At 37.9% G+C, this 18,455-nt stretch overlaps 1 protein-coding gene across 1 annotated transcript in view; it reads left to right on the forward strand.

Moving 5' to 3' along the window:
- The window catches only part of bmp1a (bone morphogenetic protein 1a), a 158,037-nt gene that overhangs the window by 36,374 nt on the left and 103,208 nt on the right, over positions 1-18,455 (forward strand). Inside the window, exons 2-3 of the mRNA XM_079827733.1 lie at positions 15,098-15,211; positions 16,733-16,873. Coding sequence (XP_079683859.1) covers positions 15,098-15,211; positions 16,733-16,873 — 255 coding nt within the window. The remainder of the gene's footprint in view (positions 1-15,097; positions 15,212-16,732; positions 16,874-18,455) is intronic.

An 18,455-nucleotide genomic window follows, 5' to 3' on the forward strand; every position in this document is an offset into this window, starting at 1 on the left:
ATTCATCTTCACAGTCGAGACTCTAGATTGCAGTGATGCGGGAAGTGTCCTCCATCTGTCAATATCTCTTTTAAGCTTTTGAAACACTTTATCATAATTAATATGTACAATTTCTTTTAGAGAGGGCCGTATCAATATCCCTAGGTAAGTTATCTGATTCATAATTGGAATAACTGATGGTATCTGGGTACTCTGAGCTTTTTTGTTTAAAGGTAGAAGAGATGATTTGGACCAATTGATCCTGAATCCAGAAAATTTCCCAAAAAAGTTTAATGTTTCTAGTATGTTTTGGATTGTGTCGAAATCTGAAAAATACAGTAAAATGTCATCTGCGTAGAGAGATATTGCATGTTGGGTATCCTTGATTGAAATGGAACAAATTTGGTCTTGTCTTATTTTTTGTGCTAGAGGTTCGAGAGACAATGCAAATAACATTGGTGAGAGGGGGCATCCTTGCCTTGTCCCTCTCAAGATATCAAAAGGTTGGGAATGTAAGCCATTTGTTGCTATAATTGCTGATGGATTATAATAAATTATTTGTACCATATTAATAAATTTCTCATCAAAACCGAATTTATCTAACACCATCCATAAATAATCCCAATTTAATCTATCGAAAGCTTTATCTGCATCTAAGGATAAAACTGCGCAAGGGGAATTTCTATCTTTACTTTCATGAATTACATGTAACAACCGACGTATATTGTCTGCAGCCAAACGATGTGGGATGAAGCCAGATTGATCGCTATGAACTAAATTACAGATATATTTTCCAAGGCGTAAAGCCAAAACTTTAGCATATATTTTTAAATCTGAGTTAATTAAAGAAATTGGTCTAAAATTTTAACATTTAGTATGGTCCTTATCTTTTTTTGGAATTAAAGAAATTAGAGCTGTATTCATTTGTTTTTCAAAGTGTCCCTTTTGGATTGCAGCGTTTATTGCAGCATGCATAATTGGCCCTAATATATCCCAAAAATGTAGGATTAATTCTGGGGGGATCCCGTCTGGCCCAGGTGATTTTCCCTTCTTTACCGTTTTTAGTGCTGCATACAGCTCCTCAAGAGTTATAGGTTGGCTCATTTGTTCAGATTCACTATGCGTTAATAGTGGTAAATCAATGTCATGTAGAAATGTATGACATTCAACCTTGTCAGTACCATCCTTAGGCTGATATAGCTCTTTAAAATGTTCTGCAAAAGTATTGTTTATCTCTCTGGGATCTGTTACTAGGCCTTTTGTAGGTGACTGAATGGTATCAATAATAGCCCTAGCTTCACTTTGTCTGAGTTGTAGAGCCAGTAACTTGCTGGGTCTTGGCCCATTATAATAATACTTCTGCCGGACTCTATGCATAATGAATTCAGCTTTTCTTCTAAGCAAATCATTTAGCTTGGACCTGGAACTCTTTAAAGCATTCTCAACTGATTTTGAGAATTTCTTCTTCAAATCTTTCTCTTGAGAGAGGCAAATTTGTTCTAATTTCTCAATTTTTGATTTTCTTACTTTATTTAAATGTGATGAGAACGATATAACGAAATCTCTAATAAAGCCTTTTGTAGCCATCCATACCATCATATGGTTATCCACACTATTGAGGTTTATGCTCAAAAAGTCTTTCAATTTATTTCTAAAATCTATTAAAAATGCAGAATCTTGTAGAAGAGTTATATTAAATTGCCATCTTGAAGACCTCTCATGTGAGCAATAACTAAACTTTGTCAGAAGAGAGTTGTGGTCAGATATTACAGCAGGAAGGATTGCAACGCTCTCAAAACACATCCTGAATTCACGAGAACATAAAATATAATCTATTCTAGAATGTATCTGATGCCTTGAAGAAAAGAATGTGTAATCTCTAACCAAGGGATTCTGAACACGCCATACATCTATGAGATTGAAAGTTTGCATAAAGGACTTAAAATTTGCTGATGTTATCTCTTGTGATTTGGAGTATATAGCAGTGGATTTATCAAGCATCAAATCAGCAAGTGCATTCATGTCCCCTCCAATAATAAGGGCATATTCATCCAGGAGTAGCAACTGATTAGTTAACCACTGAAAAAAATTAACGTCAAAAACTGCTGGGGCATAGACGGAGACAAATGCTATTTTCTTGCCTTGAATACTTGTGCAGAAATAGCTCAACCTGCCAGATTTATCATTACTACATCTTTCAATAACAAGAGGAAGGTTTCTTTTAATAAGTATAAGAGATCCCTTAGGTTTTGTTCCATCACTAGATGCAGCAATGACTTTATAAAATTTATTTTGTACACGAGCAACATCGCTTGTTTTTAGATGAGATTCTTGAACTAAAGCCACGTCTACGTTGTGCCTGTTTAAACTATGCAGAAACTTTGTTCTCTTTATAGGACTATTTAAACCTCTGATGTTAACTGAAATCATTGAGATATTAACCATTATCAAAGATACTGTAAACTTTGACTATATTAAAGGCTAAAAAATGAGTTATTTTAGACAAGACTAGTTTGATTGCACATTTCGTTACTAACATATACAAAGAGATACATGGCAGGACGAAACTCCCCCCTCCCCCAGACCGCTAGATATTCCCCAACTTGTGTATCGGTACCGTGACAAAGTCAAACGTTCCACTGATCCGAAACTCACCCGCTCCCTTCCGTGTGTAAATGTCAAAAACATTGGTTAACAGGAACAATAGAACTATAAATTACACATTCAACTAAAAGCACGCCTTTATGCGTTAAATACTCTCAAAGTTAGTGCTGCCCAGATCAGGATACCAGTCCTGAACGTCAAAATACCAACAAACAACAAAAAAAAAAAAAACTTAAGAGCAGTATAACCTTAAGGATGAAATGACATTCAGCTTATTGGTAGCCTATGTTTATCCAAAGTAAATGTAGTGTCCTTAACCATACAGTTTCACTTCTATGGATAGTCCTACCAGTAAGTTATACCGATGGCTGGTTAATTATCAGTTTGATGCGTGTCCATCTCGTATGGATTGACATCGCCGAAAGTCAGCTGCCGTTTTGCCCGTGAGGTGTCTGCGATCTGAAGTCGGAGCTCCTCTGCTTCTTGTGGCGAAGAGAAAGACAGTTTCTCACCATTATGCATGACGCGTAGAATGGCTGGGTAAATCAAAAAAGATTGGATTCCTGAAGCTCGCAACTCCTTCCGTGTATCCGCAAAGTTTTTCCGCCTTTGCGAAGTGTAGGCGCTGTAGTCAGCAAAGAATTTCAGCCGATTCTCGCCATCCAGAATTGGTCCTCTCTTGCCCCGTCTAAGATAGATTGACGGTCTTGATATCTCAGCACTTTAAAAATCATAGTGCGACCCGTCTCCGTGGACCTCTGCTGTCCATAGATGCGGTGGGCTCTTTCGATCTCTATCGGCCTGTTTGAGAGCGAGGGGATCCACTTTGGAAGCATTTCTGTGAGAAAGCGTATTGCGTCGCCTCCCTCACGGTTTGGTGCGAGACCAACAATTCGAACATTATTGCGTCTTTCTCGATCTTCCAATTCTGCCAGTTTTGCTTGAAGTTTAGACTCATCTGATTTGCAGCCGACTACGTCTTGTTTCAGGCCTCTCGTCACACATTGGATATTGTCCACTTTGTCAATAAGCCCGCGCACAACAGTCATCTGTGATTGAAATTCGGCAGTCAGTGACTGCATGCACTGTGTCACATCTTTCATCGCAGTGTGCACTGCGTTCCGGACAACTTCTTCCAACGTATCTTGTTGTTTCGTTAATGCCACAGAAATGGCGTCCGCCATGTCTTCACTGCACGTTGAAGATTTCATCCGTTTTCCAGTCTGGGTTTTCGCGGGCGAGGATGCAGCCTTCTTGTTGGCATTCATCATGTTTAAAGGTGTGTTTAGACTGTTAGATTTGTAAATTTTAACCTGTTAAATATTGATAAAAGAGGGAGCGTGCTCGGAGCTCTAAAGATCGGCAGCCATCACGTACGAAGCGTCACGTGATCCCCCTGTGTCATGTCTTTTGAATAATGACGTGCACTGAGCGCTCTCTTCTCCCCGTCATTAGTAGACACTAGTGTTGGGTCCGAGTCCACCTTTGTCGAGTTCGAGTCAAGTCCAAGTCTTAAACAATCAAGTCCGAGTCCAAGTCCGAGTCCAAAAGGGGCCGAGTTGGACTCAAGTCCGAGTTCTTATCGACCGAGTCCGAGTCGAGTCCGCCCGAGTCCAGAGTGTTATTAAATTGAAAAAAGATTAGAAATTGCTATTGTAAATTTGTATCTTCTATTAATATTTTAAACTTTCAACCCATTAAACCAATGGCAATATCAAATTAAACAAAAAATACCACTATAACATCTAGCCATTGCCATTTAACATTTTTATTTTGTCAACAGATCAACTAGTTTCCAATCAAAAATGGTTTCAAACCATTAGAATGGACATGGATATACTGTATGTAGAACTTTTATAATTACAAGTGCAAGAAAAACACAAATTAACCTGTTTTATTGTATTTAAATTGTTTAATGCCTCTGGTATCACCAAATTCTTATGTTTAGGGGTGGGCGATATTAAAATCTTATTTCACGATAATGATATATTTTCTCAAGTAGGATTATTCAAGTAAGAATAAATACTATAGAAATTGAATTAAACAATTACATTTAAAATAAAACAAACTTCACTGTATTACATGTACAGTGATTCTTATTAAATTTACTAAAGTTAGTCAGGAGTCAGTGAGTGAGTGAGTGATTTTCTCTTTGTCTTTTGTTGTTTTATTAACATTAAAGGGATAGTTCACTCAAAAATTAAAATTCTGTCATCGATTACTCGCGCTCAAGTTGTTTTACACATATTTTGGAGAATGTCGGAAACCAACCAGTTGGTCCCATTGTAGGAAATAATAATATGGATGTCAATGACTACCATTCAACTGTTTGTGTTCAACAGAAGAAATGAATACAGGTTTGGAACAATATTAGAGTGAGTAAATAATGACATAATTTTAGAGGTGAACTGTCCCTTTAAGGACAAGCGACAGCGTGTTCACTATAGGCTGCGCTGCTGTTAATTTAAGACCTCTACACATCTAATATACAGACACGCCGATTTTACTTTCACTTTAGACATAACTGACTGTGTTTATGTTAACCTTGTGTGTATTTGACAGTATTAGTGCAGTAAGACTACTTAGTCCAGTAATCACGTGTGTTTGACAGGCTTTTAGTGCGCGCGCTCAGCGCATGTTAACACAGTGCACAAGCACGCGAATGAAACGTTTAACCAGCAAGGCTCATATCAGCGCGTAGAATCACAGGCACACTCAAACAGAGCCAAAATAAACTGAGAGAAATATTTCAAAAATTTATTTATTCGAAATTAATTAAATCGAAAACGAAAAGAAAAAAAACGCAATTCCCAAGCGTGTATTCAAGATATTCAACAGTGCCGAACGGTTTAATATTATATTAAGAATTGTGACGTCCATAGTATGCACACAAGAATCCGATATATATCGTCATATCACCCAGCCCTAAGTTATTTGGATTTAAGTTGGTATTAAAAGTTATAATAAGCAACTTACATTTCTCTAGGTTTTCTTTGAACATGTCGGTAGAAAGTCGTGCCAGACACATCAGTTGATTTGCAATCCGCAGAGTGCTTCTTTTTACTAGATTTCTTGCAAAAAATTCTTTATGATTTTCAAAAGCAAAACAAATTATTGCTGACTCTGAAGACATTGTCCTAGCCACGCATTGCATCCGTGTGATGTGTGTATTGTCTGCAAGCATAAGATGATGCTACTGCTGCCTGCCGGTGTGGTGCAGTACAATCACAAGCGGGGAGACGTTCATTAATTTCTTATCTTTATGACGGTTTTGTTGTTACACATGACTCGGACTCGACTGCACTCGGGATATTTTCCGAGTCCAAAATGTCCAAGTCCGAGTCAAGTCCGAGTACAAATTCACCCGAGTGCGTGACAAGTCCGAGTTCATTCAAAATTGGACTCGAGTCCGGACTCGAGTCCGAGTCCAAGTCCGAGTACCCCAACTCTAGTAGACACGCCCCTTACTGCTGCTGATTGGCTATAAGTTTGTTTTGGTACTCGGCCCGAGACACTTTTCTAAAGCAGTTTTGAAATACCACTTACCCCACCTTAAAAGAAAAAACACTTACGCAAAAAATGGTCAGGTCAAAGTGTCTGAATAATTTTGGTACCATTTAAAAAAAAAAAAATCTATTTTACTGGTAGTATGAAGATATTTTGGGTATAATATGTCATAGTTTACTTTATTTTGCTATCCTTACAAAAATAACCATGATTTTATTATAGTAAAAATTTAGTAACCATGTTTTTTTTGGCTAATTGATTACCATTTTATATAACCACAGTTTTACCACAAATACCATGGTTAAACTATGGTTAGAGTAGCAAAACCATGGTTAATTTGTGGTTACCATGGTTTAACTACAATAACCATGTTTTTTTGGTTTTATTTGTAGTAAAACCATGGTTCATTTTCGTAAGTGCACTTACATAAATGAACTATAGTGTCCTGCACCCACAAGTAAAAAATTATATCTGGTGTCTGAATAATTTTTGGTTTGACTGTACATTCATATTATTATATTAAAGTAATAATTAGTTTAGAAAATAGGGTTTGAAACCCTTTTACTTCCAAAATGTATGACATAATACAGGTCATCTGTATGCAATGAGACGATTTGTTTCCTATTTGGTTCGTTTTGCCTGTTTGGTTTGTTGATGAAAACCATCCAAAAATCATCCAATTAAAAAAAACGGTCCAGCTATTGCAACAGAATTTACGATATAATCAAACTGTTCTTGTCGCAGCTGTTGTCTTTGGATCTGCATCAGTGTGGATTCTCTTCTCCTCTCATGGCCTGTGGTTGTCTGTGTGGATGTGGAGCTTGAGAAGTAAAACCCTATCATTTCAGCTCTGTCAACTGTTTTTAGTTCTGTTTTTAGACAAGAGTTCAGTGAAGTGTGTCTGCAGACCTAGAGAGCTCAGGAGAGACTGAAATCACATTAGGAATGTTTCCAACAGCTACCCATAACAGAATGCTTCTTTGTCACGTTCTAGAACACTTGAACGTTCCAAAGGAGTGTTAACATAGATCACGCTTTGTACACAACGAACACACCTCATTTATTTCCTGTGGAAGTTAGTAAATTGACGAGACATTGAACTCATTACCTCTTATGCAAATGTGCTGTGATGCGATGTGACAACTACCAATAGGAGTGCAGACAGCAATTGATTCAGATTGAGTGCTCTGTCCTTAAAGGGACAGTTCTCCAAAAAAATCATCATTTACTCGCCCTCAAGTTGTTCCAAACCTGTATGAGTTTCTTTCTTCTGTTGGACACAAAAGAAGATATTTGAAGAGAATTGACGGTAGCTATTGACTGACATTTTTTCCCATGCTATGAAAGTCAGTGTTTACCGTCAACTGTATATTCTATAAAACATCTTATTTCCGAGTTCAACAGAAGAAAGAAACTCAAACAGGTTTGGAACAACTTGAGGGTGAATAAATGAGTGGGTGAACTATCTCTTTTAAAAAAAAAATTGTTGCATCTTAAATTTTTTTTGTGGCAAAATTAATGTTACATTAAATAGCCTATTGCTGTTTATTACTATGTAGTTTTTTTTAATGTTTTATTCTAGTTTTCTTTAGGGGTGTAACAGTACACAAAACTGACGGTTCGGTACGTACCTCGGTTTGAAGTCACGGTTCGGTACGAGTTTGGTACAAAACTAAATATAAAATTGCTTTTTATTTATTTTTATTAAACAGTGGTTTACTGAACAAATTGTGTCTGTCATTAAATTAATTCAATTATAACTAAAAGTTTCTTAAAGATAATGCTGAAAACTATATAGGGAGCGCTTACTTGCTCATTATAATATTAAAGGTTAACAACAGAGCCCAAAATCAGTCGCTATTTATTTTTAGATATAATAATCAACACTCAAATAACACATTGTATGCAAACATGTAAACTTCACATAAGGCAGTTTTTGCATTAACTTCTAAATTTTACTCCAGTTCGTTGTTAAAATATAATCATTTATACACAGTGGCTGTCATTTTCATGACAGATTATTTAAACATACATTAAATAATCAAGACATCACTAACAGGTTAAGTAGAATATAATAAATATTGGCTAATAGTGCATATATTTAGCGAAAGAGTTGATTTCTCTAGTGAACTAACAGCTGTGGACACTGAATGACTTGCCTGAGGTAAATGTAATGCTACGTGACATTGTTTACAAGCTGTTTTATTGATGTCTTTCCACCGTTGAAACACTGATTGAACGATTACATGACATATGAAACGTTTCAGTAAATTGTAATGTATCCTTAAAATACCTTCAAATGTTGATTTCATGTTTATTCTTTGACTTGGAAGAGATGATCGTGTTCACTCGCGCGCCGTGCTGCCGCTTGAACTGACGCGCATATACAGTGATCTGTCATGTACATTAAAGAGCGTCAAAATGGCATTTATCATTTGAATCTCGTGATAAAATGGACAGAATACTTAATATGTCTGTGTGGGAATTCGGATTGAAGTGTGTTCCATGCGTAAACAGCCTGTTAACTGTTAAAGATTGCATTCGGTACCGTTCGGTAGGAATATGTGTTTTCTTGCATCATTGCCTCACCAGTTTTGTATGAGATAAACAGTAGCCTTCTCTGCTTTATTAAATAAGAATTGTACAGTATGTAGCTCAAAACAAATCGCCCCTTAAATAGCTAGCTTCTTTTTGTACTTTGAACCTAACTTTTTTTAAAAGCACAGCATGACTATTGTTAAACAACTACTATGTAATGGACTTTCTGTGCAGACAAGCAAAGAGCAACAGACAATTACTATTACTTTTTTTACCAATATAACGCATAAATGATTAATTTCTTAAAAGATTATCTTGCTGTCCCCAAATTTTGGAAGAGTAATGTATCAAACTTATATTTTCTTACTGACATTTATTTTGTGGACAAAGTAGGCCTACTTGTTTTAGGAAACTGGGTCAGAATAAGGCATTAGTAGATCATAGCTTGGCAAGCTAGAGTTTCAGAGTTGCTTATGAGTGTTATGCGTATGACACCAATAAATAAAGTATCAAAATACTCTGTTATAACAACACCGTGGCAGCAGACTGTTTGGTGAAAGAATAATTGGTTCATTGTGCTGTGCAGGAAGCTACAGGTCTCTGCCCCACTGCCCTCCTGCCTCAGGCCGGGTTATGAGTTGACTGGAGTCTGTTTGATCCGACACACACACAAACACACTTGCGCACACACACACACACACACACACACACACACACACACACACTTCATTTGTCCTACCTTTTTACTAACTGCCTCCTGGAATAGACAGTAAATCTTGCAAACATGCTAATGTTCATAGGCTTTAAAAAAAAAAAACAGCCTCGGGCCTCTGAGTCTCTCTTTCACACACACACACACACACACACACACACACACACACACACACACACACACACACACACACACACACACACACACACACACACACACACACACACACACACACACACACACACACACACACACACACACACACACACACACACACACACACACACACACACACACACACACACACACACACACACACACACGTTGGATTTCCATGTTTTATGGGGACATTCCTTAGACATAATGATGTTATACTGTACTTTATACTGTACAAACTATATATTCTGTCCCATTAACCTACCCATCACAGAAAACCAAAAAATGTCCCCACAAGGACAAGGATTTTGGATGTTCCCCAGAAGTTAGGGTGTACCTGAACCACCCACACACACACACGCAGGCGCACACACACATTCTGTCGCTGCCACAACACTTTTCATATAGAAGCAAATAGCCTGTGTTATGAGTCTCGTAAAGTGTTTCTCTTCAGTAATTAATTTTTTTCAGCCCTCATTAAGTAAAAGAATGTGTTCTACTTTCCAGGTGTTGGATAACTAAACAGTGTGTAGCATTTTCTTGCCCAAACAAGATACAGTGCAGTATTGGATATCCATTATTGCGATTATGACTAAGATACAGATTTCTTTGATACCATTGTAATACCTTAGGTGCTTAGACACATACCATGGTAATATGTTTTTTGGATGAAGTACTTTGGATACTTTGCATATCGTTGCTACCTAACAATTGATAACTTGGTTTTGGCACGACTGTCATAAAAATTAAAAAGAAAGACATTTTCAGCATCATTAATCCAATCTTCAGTGTCACATGATCTTTCAGAAATCATTCTAATATGCTGATTTGCTGCTCAAGAAACATTTCTGATTACTATCAATGTTGAAAACAGTTGTGCTGCTTCATAAATCTTACTGACCCCAAACTTTTAACTGTAGTGTATGTTTATGTACATGATGTTTTAATTTTCAAGGCCATCTTGAGCAGTTCTGGAAAACCATTCAATGTTTTGAAAGGCTTCATGTGGTTTTCTCAGAACCTTTAACTGGCAGATATACTGTCACCCTTAACTTACTCACTGGGGCTTTTAAAGCAATGTTCTCTGTAAAACCGCTTTCAAGAATATTTATTGTGGGCTGGAAAAAGCTATACAAAATTTGAATTGTTTCTTTAACAGCTCAAATATTGAATAATAAGATTCAATGTTAACTGAATGCAAAGTGAATATTAATATTTAGTGTATATGTACACTGATCAGGCAAAATATTATGACAGGTGAAGTGAATAACACTGATTATCTCTTCATCACAGCATCTGTTAGTGGGTGGGATATATTAGGCAGCAAGTGAACATTTTGTCCTCAGCGTTTTTCTGTTAGAAGCAGGAAAAATGGGCAAGTGTAAGTATTTGAGCGAGTTTGACAGATCATCTCCAAAACTGCAGCTCTTGTGGTGTGTTCCTGGTCTGCAGTGGTCAGTACCTATCAAAAGTGGTCCAAGACAGGAACAGTGGAGAACCGGTGACAGGGTCATGGGCGGATCATTGATGCACGTGGGGAGTGAAGGCTGGCCCGTGTGGTCCAATCAAACAGACGAGCTACTGCAGCTCAAATTGCTCAAGGAGCTAATTCTGGTTCTGATAGAAAGGTGTCAGAATACACTGTGCATCACAATTTGTTGTGTATGAGGCTGCATAGCCGCAGACCAGTCAGGGTGCTCATGCTGACCCCTGTCCACCGCTGAAAGCGCCAACGGTGGGCATGTGAGCATTAGAACTGGACCACGGAGAAATGGAAGAAGGTGGCCCGGTCTGATTTCTTTTACATCACGTGGATGGCCAGGTGCATGTGCTTCACTTACCTGGGGAACACATGGCACCAGGATGCACTATGGGAAGAAGGCAAGCCGGCGGAGGCAGTGTGATGCTTTGGGCAATGTTCTGCTGGGAAACCTTGGGTCCTGCCATCCATGTGGATGTTACTTTGACACGTACCACCTACCTAAGCATTATTGCAGACGATGTACACCCTTTCATGGAAACAGTATTGCCTGGTGGCTGTGGACTCTTTCAGCAGAATAATGCGCCCTGCCACAAAGCAAACATGGTTCAGGAAAGGTTTGAGGAGCACAACAACGAGTTTGAGGTGTTGATTGGCCTCCAAATTTCCCAGATCTCAATCCAATCGAGCATCTGTGGGATGTGCTGAACAAACATGTCCGATCCATGGAGGCCCCACTTCGCAACTTACAAGACTTAAAGGATCTGCTGCTAACAGCTTGGTGCTAGATACCACAACACACCTTCAGGGGTATAGTGGAGTCCATGCCTCGACGGGGGACCAACACAATATTAGGACAATGATGAGTTATGAGTAGTGTTGGGGAAAGTTACTTTGAAAAGTAATGCATTACAATATTCCGTTACTCCCTTAAAAAGTAACTAAGTGTGGACAATGATGAGTTATGAGTAGTGTTGGGGAAAGTTACTTTGAAAAGTAATGCATTACAATATTCCGTTACTCCCGTAAAAAGTAACTAATTGACTTACTTAGTTACTTTTTAAGAAAAGTAATGTGTTGCGTTACTTTTGCGTTACTTTTTCTCACCTGGGCTGGGCTTGTTTTTGTTGTTGTTTTTTTTATAACAAAAAAGTTATATTTTTGTGCAAATGTAACAATAATTTCTTGTGCAGAAATACAATAACATGTTTACACACAACACCTCTGAACTTACTCTCGATTTTTCTCAACATGGGGACAGGAGAGCTGTCAGTAAAATAAATGTGAAAAAGTAACACTAATTTTAAATTTATTTAAATTAAATAAATTGAATGCGTTACTTTACCAGTTACTTGAAAAAGTAATCCGATTACGTAACTCAAGTTACTTGTAATGCGTAGATCTGTTGAATTGTTATCTCTGATCGATATATATATATTATGCACACACTCATTTATAAGGGTTAGTATTTAAAAAAAATATATATATATATATGTAAATCATGATTCTGAATAGAATAAAAAAAGTACTAGAGGTTCGGCCCAAATTATCGCGATCTTTTACTGATTAATTGTGCAGCTCTTGTCTCTACATAACAATTTACAGCTGACTTATATTTTAGGAAGGGTTCATCATATTTTATCATTTTTGTCGTGCTTAACTGGTGTGCACTCGAATTCAGAAAAAAACAAACAGACTGAACTTTGACGACGATCAGACACTGCAACAAAACCCCTGGTGTGAAAGCATTTTAAAATTGGACTTCAGGGGGAAAATATAAATGCCACTAATGTGAAGAATATGTTTACATTCAATTATAATTCATTTATTCCATCATCGCACACATTTGTGTTAATTAGCCACCCTTGAATCTGAAGATTCTGTTGAGTCTCTCAATCCCAATCAAAGCGGCAATGCTTCTAAAGATGCAATTAGTCCCTGTCGAGCTAATTAAACTCTGCAAATGCATCCATTTCCATGTAGGTCACCAGCGTCCCGTTGTGTAGATCATTAGAGGCGTGCGGTCGTCATCATATCTCGCTTAACTTCCCAACGCTAATCAGCTTCTCTCTTTTGAGGGATGATTTATTTATCATGGCACGAGTGATGACCCCAGCTATAAATGGCATCATAGATGATCATTAAAAAATGATGAGGTGTCTATCAGCTCGCTGGACCCTGCAAGCTTGTTAGGGGGTTGTTTTTAAATAACTGTTTGAAGATGTGCGCCCTCTTTACTTTAAATAAATTAGATTTCACACCATCCGCTACAAACCTCAGATAAATTAATGCACAATTAAAGACTGTCATTTTCAGATCATGCTAAATAAATGATTTGATTCATCATTCATTAGTTATGTTTAGTAACGCAAGCATCACTATTACAATTGTTCATACTTGAGGTTAGTGATTATTGAACTAACCACTAACCAACAAATCACCCAAATAAAACTTAAAGGAAAACGCCACTATTTTTGAAAATAGGCTCATTTTCCAACTCCTCTAGAGTTAAACAGTTGAGTTTTACCATTTTTGAATCCATTCAGCCGATCTCCGGGTCTGGCGGTAGCACTTTTAGCATAGCTTAGCATAGATCATTGAATCTGATTAGACCGTTAGTCTCAAAAAAATTACCAAAGTTTTGATGTTTTTCCTATTTAAAACTTGACTCTTTTGTAGTGACATTGTGTACTAAGACAATTAAAATTAAAAATTAAAAGTTGCTTTTAATTTTCCGTCTGTCTAAGTACACCATGTAACTACAGAAGAGTCAAGTTTTAAATAGGAAAAATATTGAAACTCTTTGGTCATTTTTTTGGAGCGAGATTCTAACGGTCTAATCAGATTCAATGATCTATGCTAAGCTAAAGTGCTACCGCCAGACCCGGAGATCGGCTGAATGGATTAGAAAACGGTAAAACTCAACTTTTTAACTCTAGGGGAGTTGGAAAATGAGCCCTATTTTCAAAAAAAGTGGCATGTTCCTTTTAAACTTCCCCAATGGGGAGAAAACACAGTCCAGGGCAACATGCCTGGACAACAAAACCCGCCCAATTGCTAATTAAAACTAGGCTGATTGCATCTGGGGGGTTAATAATCACGTTCTGTTTTTTTTCACCCCCGGGTTTGTGGTCGCTTCAACCCGCATACTAGGAAAACAACTCGCGGCAACAGTGTAAATGTAGACAAATTTCGCTGGAAAACATCAGACTTGGTAACACTGGCAGGACCGGATCTTGACACGACACATGGGCAAGGTACCCGTACCTGAGGAAGATTGGGTGCTTCTCAATACTCAAATGACTCAAAGATGCTTCCTCGTTTACTTGCTCCTACTTCCTCAAGTCTGTGATCTGGAAACTGATCGAACTCAGCCATCTTGAAGGACATCTCAATTCTCTAATTCACACCATGAGCACCAACTCATGAGCGAGGATACACAAGTGTATCGTTTCCCTTGCATCCTAAGGGGGTGGAGCTAAGAGGTGAGGAAAGGAACCGAGGCAAAGAAATGCGGATGCGCAGATACTATATTAAAACCCATAGATAACAATTTGGCACTGGACAGAAAACAAAAGGAGTATAAATAGGGAAGGAAATGAGGAGGGTAATGAGGGAGAGCAGGTGGGCAAATTAACCAATGATCAGGTAACAAGAGGGGCGGGGCCAAGACTAAAGACTAAAGATGCCATGTGCTCTCACAAAACCGCACACACACACAGGACAGAAGAATGCATAGCAAACACGATTATCCACCATTTGTGCCCAAACAGAAAGACGAACACTGAACCTGAACCAAGACTGCATCGTGTCAGGATCCAGACACCATGCCCCGAACACACTGACATAAGAGCGTACGGCCCAGAGAACCACTCCAAAGCCATACGCTCACACAAACACATGAGTGTCAGGACCCTGTCACCAAATCAAGAACAACACCAATCGAGGTGACAGGACCCTGACAATATTTGATTTGAAACCAATGTTTGTCATTTTGGCGACATAGATACCGTACATCTCTCTATACCATAACATCTCTCCATGTAATCATTGTTTGAAAAATGAATCATCTATATAATCATTGCTTTTGAAATTAAAAGCACTCTTTATGTTTGTTTCAGTGGCTTATCTTGGAGACATTGCACTGGATGAGGAAGATATGCGCATGTTTACAGTGGACCGCATTGTGAATTTAGCCCAGAGAACGGTCACAATTCTGAATCACACCGATACAGGTGAGTGTGTATGCATGTGTGAGTTTGAGTGTTTGTGTGTATGGGAATAGTTTATATTCTAACTTTGGGTCAGGTTTAATTGGCAATCAGAAACCCGTTATTAAACCAACGTTTAGAAAAGCCTGTCAGGAAACAATTCCCACATTCTCAAATACAACAACTGGTTGCTGTTGGAATCTGACTAAATGACAGAGATTTTTCGCATAATTAGCCTCTAGTTTTATAATGTTTTCACCCCAGAAGGAAAAATTAAGAGATGATGAGAAAATGGGAACAAGGAACAGAATTAAACTTCAGATGAGACAAGTCTCTTTAGCTGACACAATATGTGTGTGTGTAGGAGTTGGCGTTCAAAATTCAAAAACAATAGAAAAAAGGCATGCTATTCTGCGAATGTTGAAACGGATATGAATTAGTGGTTACCGATGAGACTTATTTGTAACTGGAACAAACATTGGCCCTAAAAAGTATTTGGATCCACACTAAAAATTATGAATGTCATTGATTTAAATTAGGGTACGTTTACATGACAACGACGTATTAAAAACGGATCGTTTTTTTCTTTGCGTTTTTCGCGTACAGATGACAACATTGTTAAAATTATCCCCGTCCACACGAATCCGCGAAAATGATTAAAAACACTGTAGTCCAGTAGTTGGCTCACTTTGTAAAGAAACACTGCACGCCTATAGACTGAACATGTAATACAAATGCGTTTGACGTCGTTTTCACAAATTCATGTTTTTTTAGTTTGTCATTTCAGGCTAGAGGTCTGCGCGCGACTGTTTTTTTTTTGTCCCACTATGTTCTATTCCGCACGCACCCACCCGCTCCCGCTTAAAATTAATTCTGTATTCAGCAGCCTAGCGCTTTTAGAATTCATTTCTTCCTGACCCGACCGATCCCGCTAAATTTAGACATTGTTTCCAGATTTAAATTTCCCCTAAAGGAAGAGAGTGAATGGGATAGCAAATCAAAAATGTTGGCTATACAATCATTTTATTGGTTATTTTGGTCTTATCATGATACTGTCAACACCATAAAAATGTCACAGAGCAAAATAGTCAAAATCAAATACGGCATCTGTCACTCAAAATTATAAGCCAAAAGTACAAATAAAAGTTTTGTTCACTTCAAGTTCAAGCGTGGATACACTGTTGTCAAAGGATCAGACCAAAGTACCAAGATTTGGAAATGTACTCCCCCGCCGCAAGAAACTATTTCAGGCCCCCAAAACACTGTTGACGCGTAAATGAACAGCCAAACTGGTTTTAATTGAAAACGGTGTAGTGTAAAAAGTATTTGGACTGTTTCCGGTTGCCACATGCTAGTGGAACAGGCCCATACAATTTAGCAAAAGTGGATTTGAGAGGACAGCTTGTTTATTTACATGTAAATGTAAGATGTAGAAGTTTAAATGTAATCTCTCTTTCTCTGCCATTTGTGATGATGTGATGAGGATGTTCCAGACTAACGGTTTCATAATCAACCATCTGTTCATTTTGATGTTGGAAATGGTAGATGCACTTTCCAATGAGACGAGTCCAAGCAATATGGCATCCAATGTGGGATCCCATCGCAGGAAGAGGGCAGCAACGTCTAGACCTGAGAGGGTATGGCCTGAGGGTGTCATTCCTTATGTCATCAGTGGGAACTTCAGTGGTAAGTCACATACACATAAACAGCTATTTTTAGTGGAAAACAACAGCATATGATTGCATTGTATTGTAGGTTGTGGCAAGCAGGGTGGAGTCCCACAGAGGAGCTCAGGAAGGATAAAAGGAGGAGAGATGAGAGAGGACCAAGCCTGGACTTCTTTCTCTCCCTTCACTGTTGTTGTTCCTCCTTTTATCCTTCCGGAGCTCCTCCATGGGACTCGTGATCGGTGTGGGGCGCAGGTGATGCTCATTAGCATTCACATCAACGGACTCTCTCCGCTCCCAAGGCTCTTGGCCTCGCCCTGCTTGCCACATAGGGAGAAAGGGTTTTTGGAAGAAATCACACATTCATTTCTAAAATCAGTCACTCCAATCGAGCTGCACCTTGCACACATAAGGGGCTTTCGCACCAGAGGAACCTTTTCATAGTTCCTAGAACTATTGTTGGAAGTACCCGGATTTTGGTGTGTTTGCACCCCAGCAGTGTTAATTTCGTTGGCGAATAATTTTCGTCATAATTTTCGTCAACAACCTTTTTTCACTGACGAAAACGAGACGATATCTAAATAAAAACTAGTGTTGGATGACAAAAACTATGACGAAAATCAACTGTAATTTTCGTCAACAAATAAAAATGAGACGAAAATGTTAGGGAGGGACATTAGGGAAGAGATCCAGTCAGAACTGATGTCCCGTGTAACAGATGCGCACATTTGATTTGAACGTGCTGATCTAACCGCTGGAGAACACAGCGCTGTTGTGCTTCTACAGGCTCACGCATCCCCAATACAGCGCTTCAGAGCGGCTCACAATCAATGAATAGCGCACATTTATGCCAGGCAATTGTTTATGAACTAATGCTGATGAATAATGACAATGTTTACTTTACAATGTTTATATAGTAATATGTTTTAGACGGTTGTAACAACAAATATTTTATCTCCTGAACTTGAATGAGCTCCTGCAACTCTAAGGCACATACATTTCAAAATAAGAGTCAATGTCTATTTCGAACTTGTTTGTAATTAAAAGTCACGCATTATATATTCGTTTGTGGTTACACAATAAACTGTATTTAATTGAATTCCCATTTAATTCATAGTCAGGAGGAAAGACCAGTATTTGACACATATTCAATAAAGTGTCAAAGTATCAGGGTTATAATAGTTAACTAAAAATCTTCATTACTTGAAATTAAATAAATGTTAACTGAAATAAAAATAAAATTTATTTGAAGCTTTAGCTTAACCTGATATGGCCTACTAACTAAAGTAGAAATACAAAGTTATAAAAAAAATATAGATGTTTTAAAAAAAAAAAAGCTAAAAATACACGAAACAGAGCTCAATTCACTTTTTTTTGTCAAAATCAAAATGTCAGTTCAAGTGACAGTCGGTTATGTAAATGCTTAATGTATTACAATTTAACTAAACTCCATTAGATTTTAGGAGACTAAATCTACTGTAGATTTAGTCGACTAAAATCGTATGATATTTAGTCGACTAAAACGAGACTAAAACTAAAAACAATTCAGGTGACTAAAATATGACTCAAACTAAATGGCTTTTTAGTCAAAAGACTATGAC

Source organism: Gobio gobio (genome assembly GCF_949357685.1).
Source record: "Gobio gobio genome assembly, chromosome: 10".
NCBI classification, from domain to species: Eukaryota; Metazoa; Chordata; class Actinopteri; order Cypriniformes; family Gobionidae; genus Gobio; species Gobio gobio.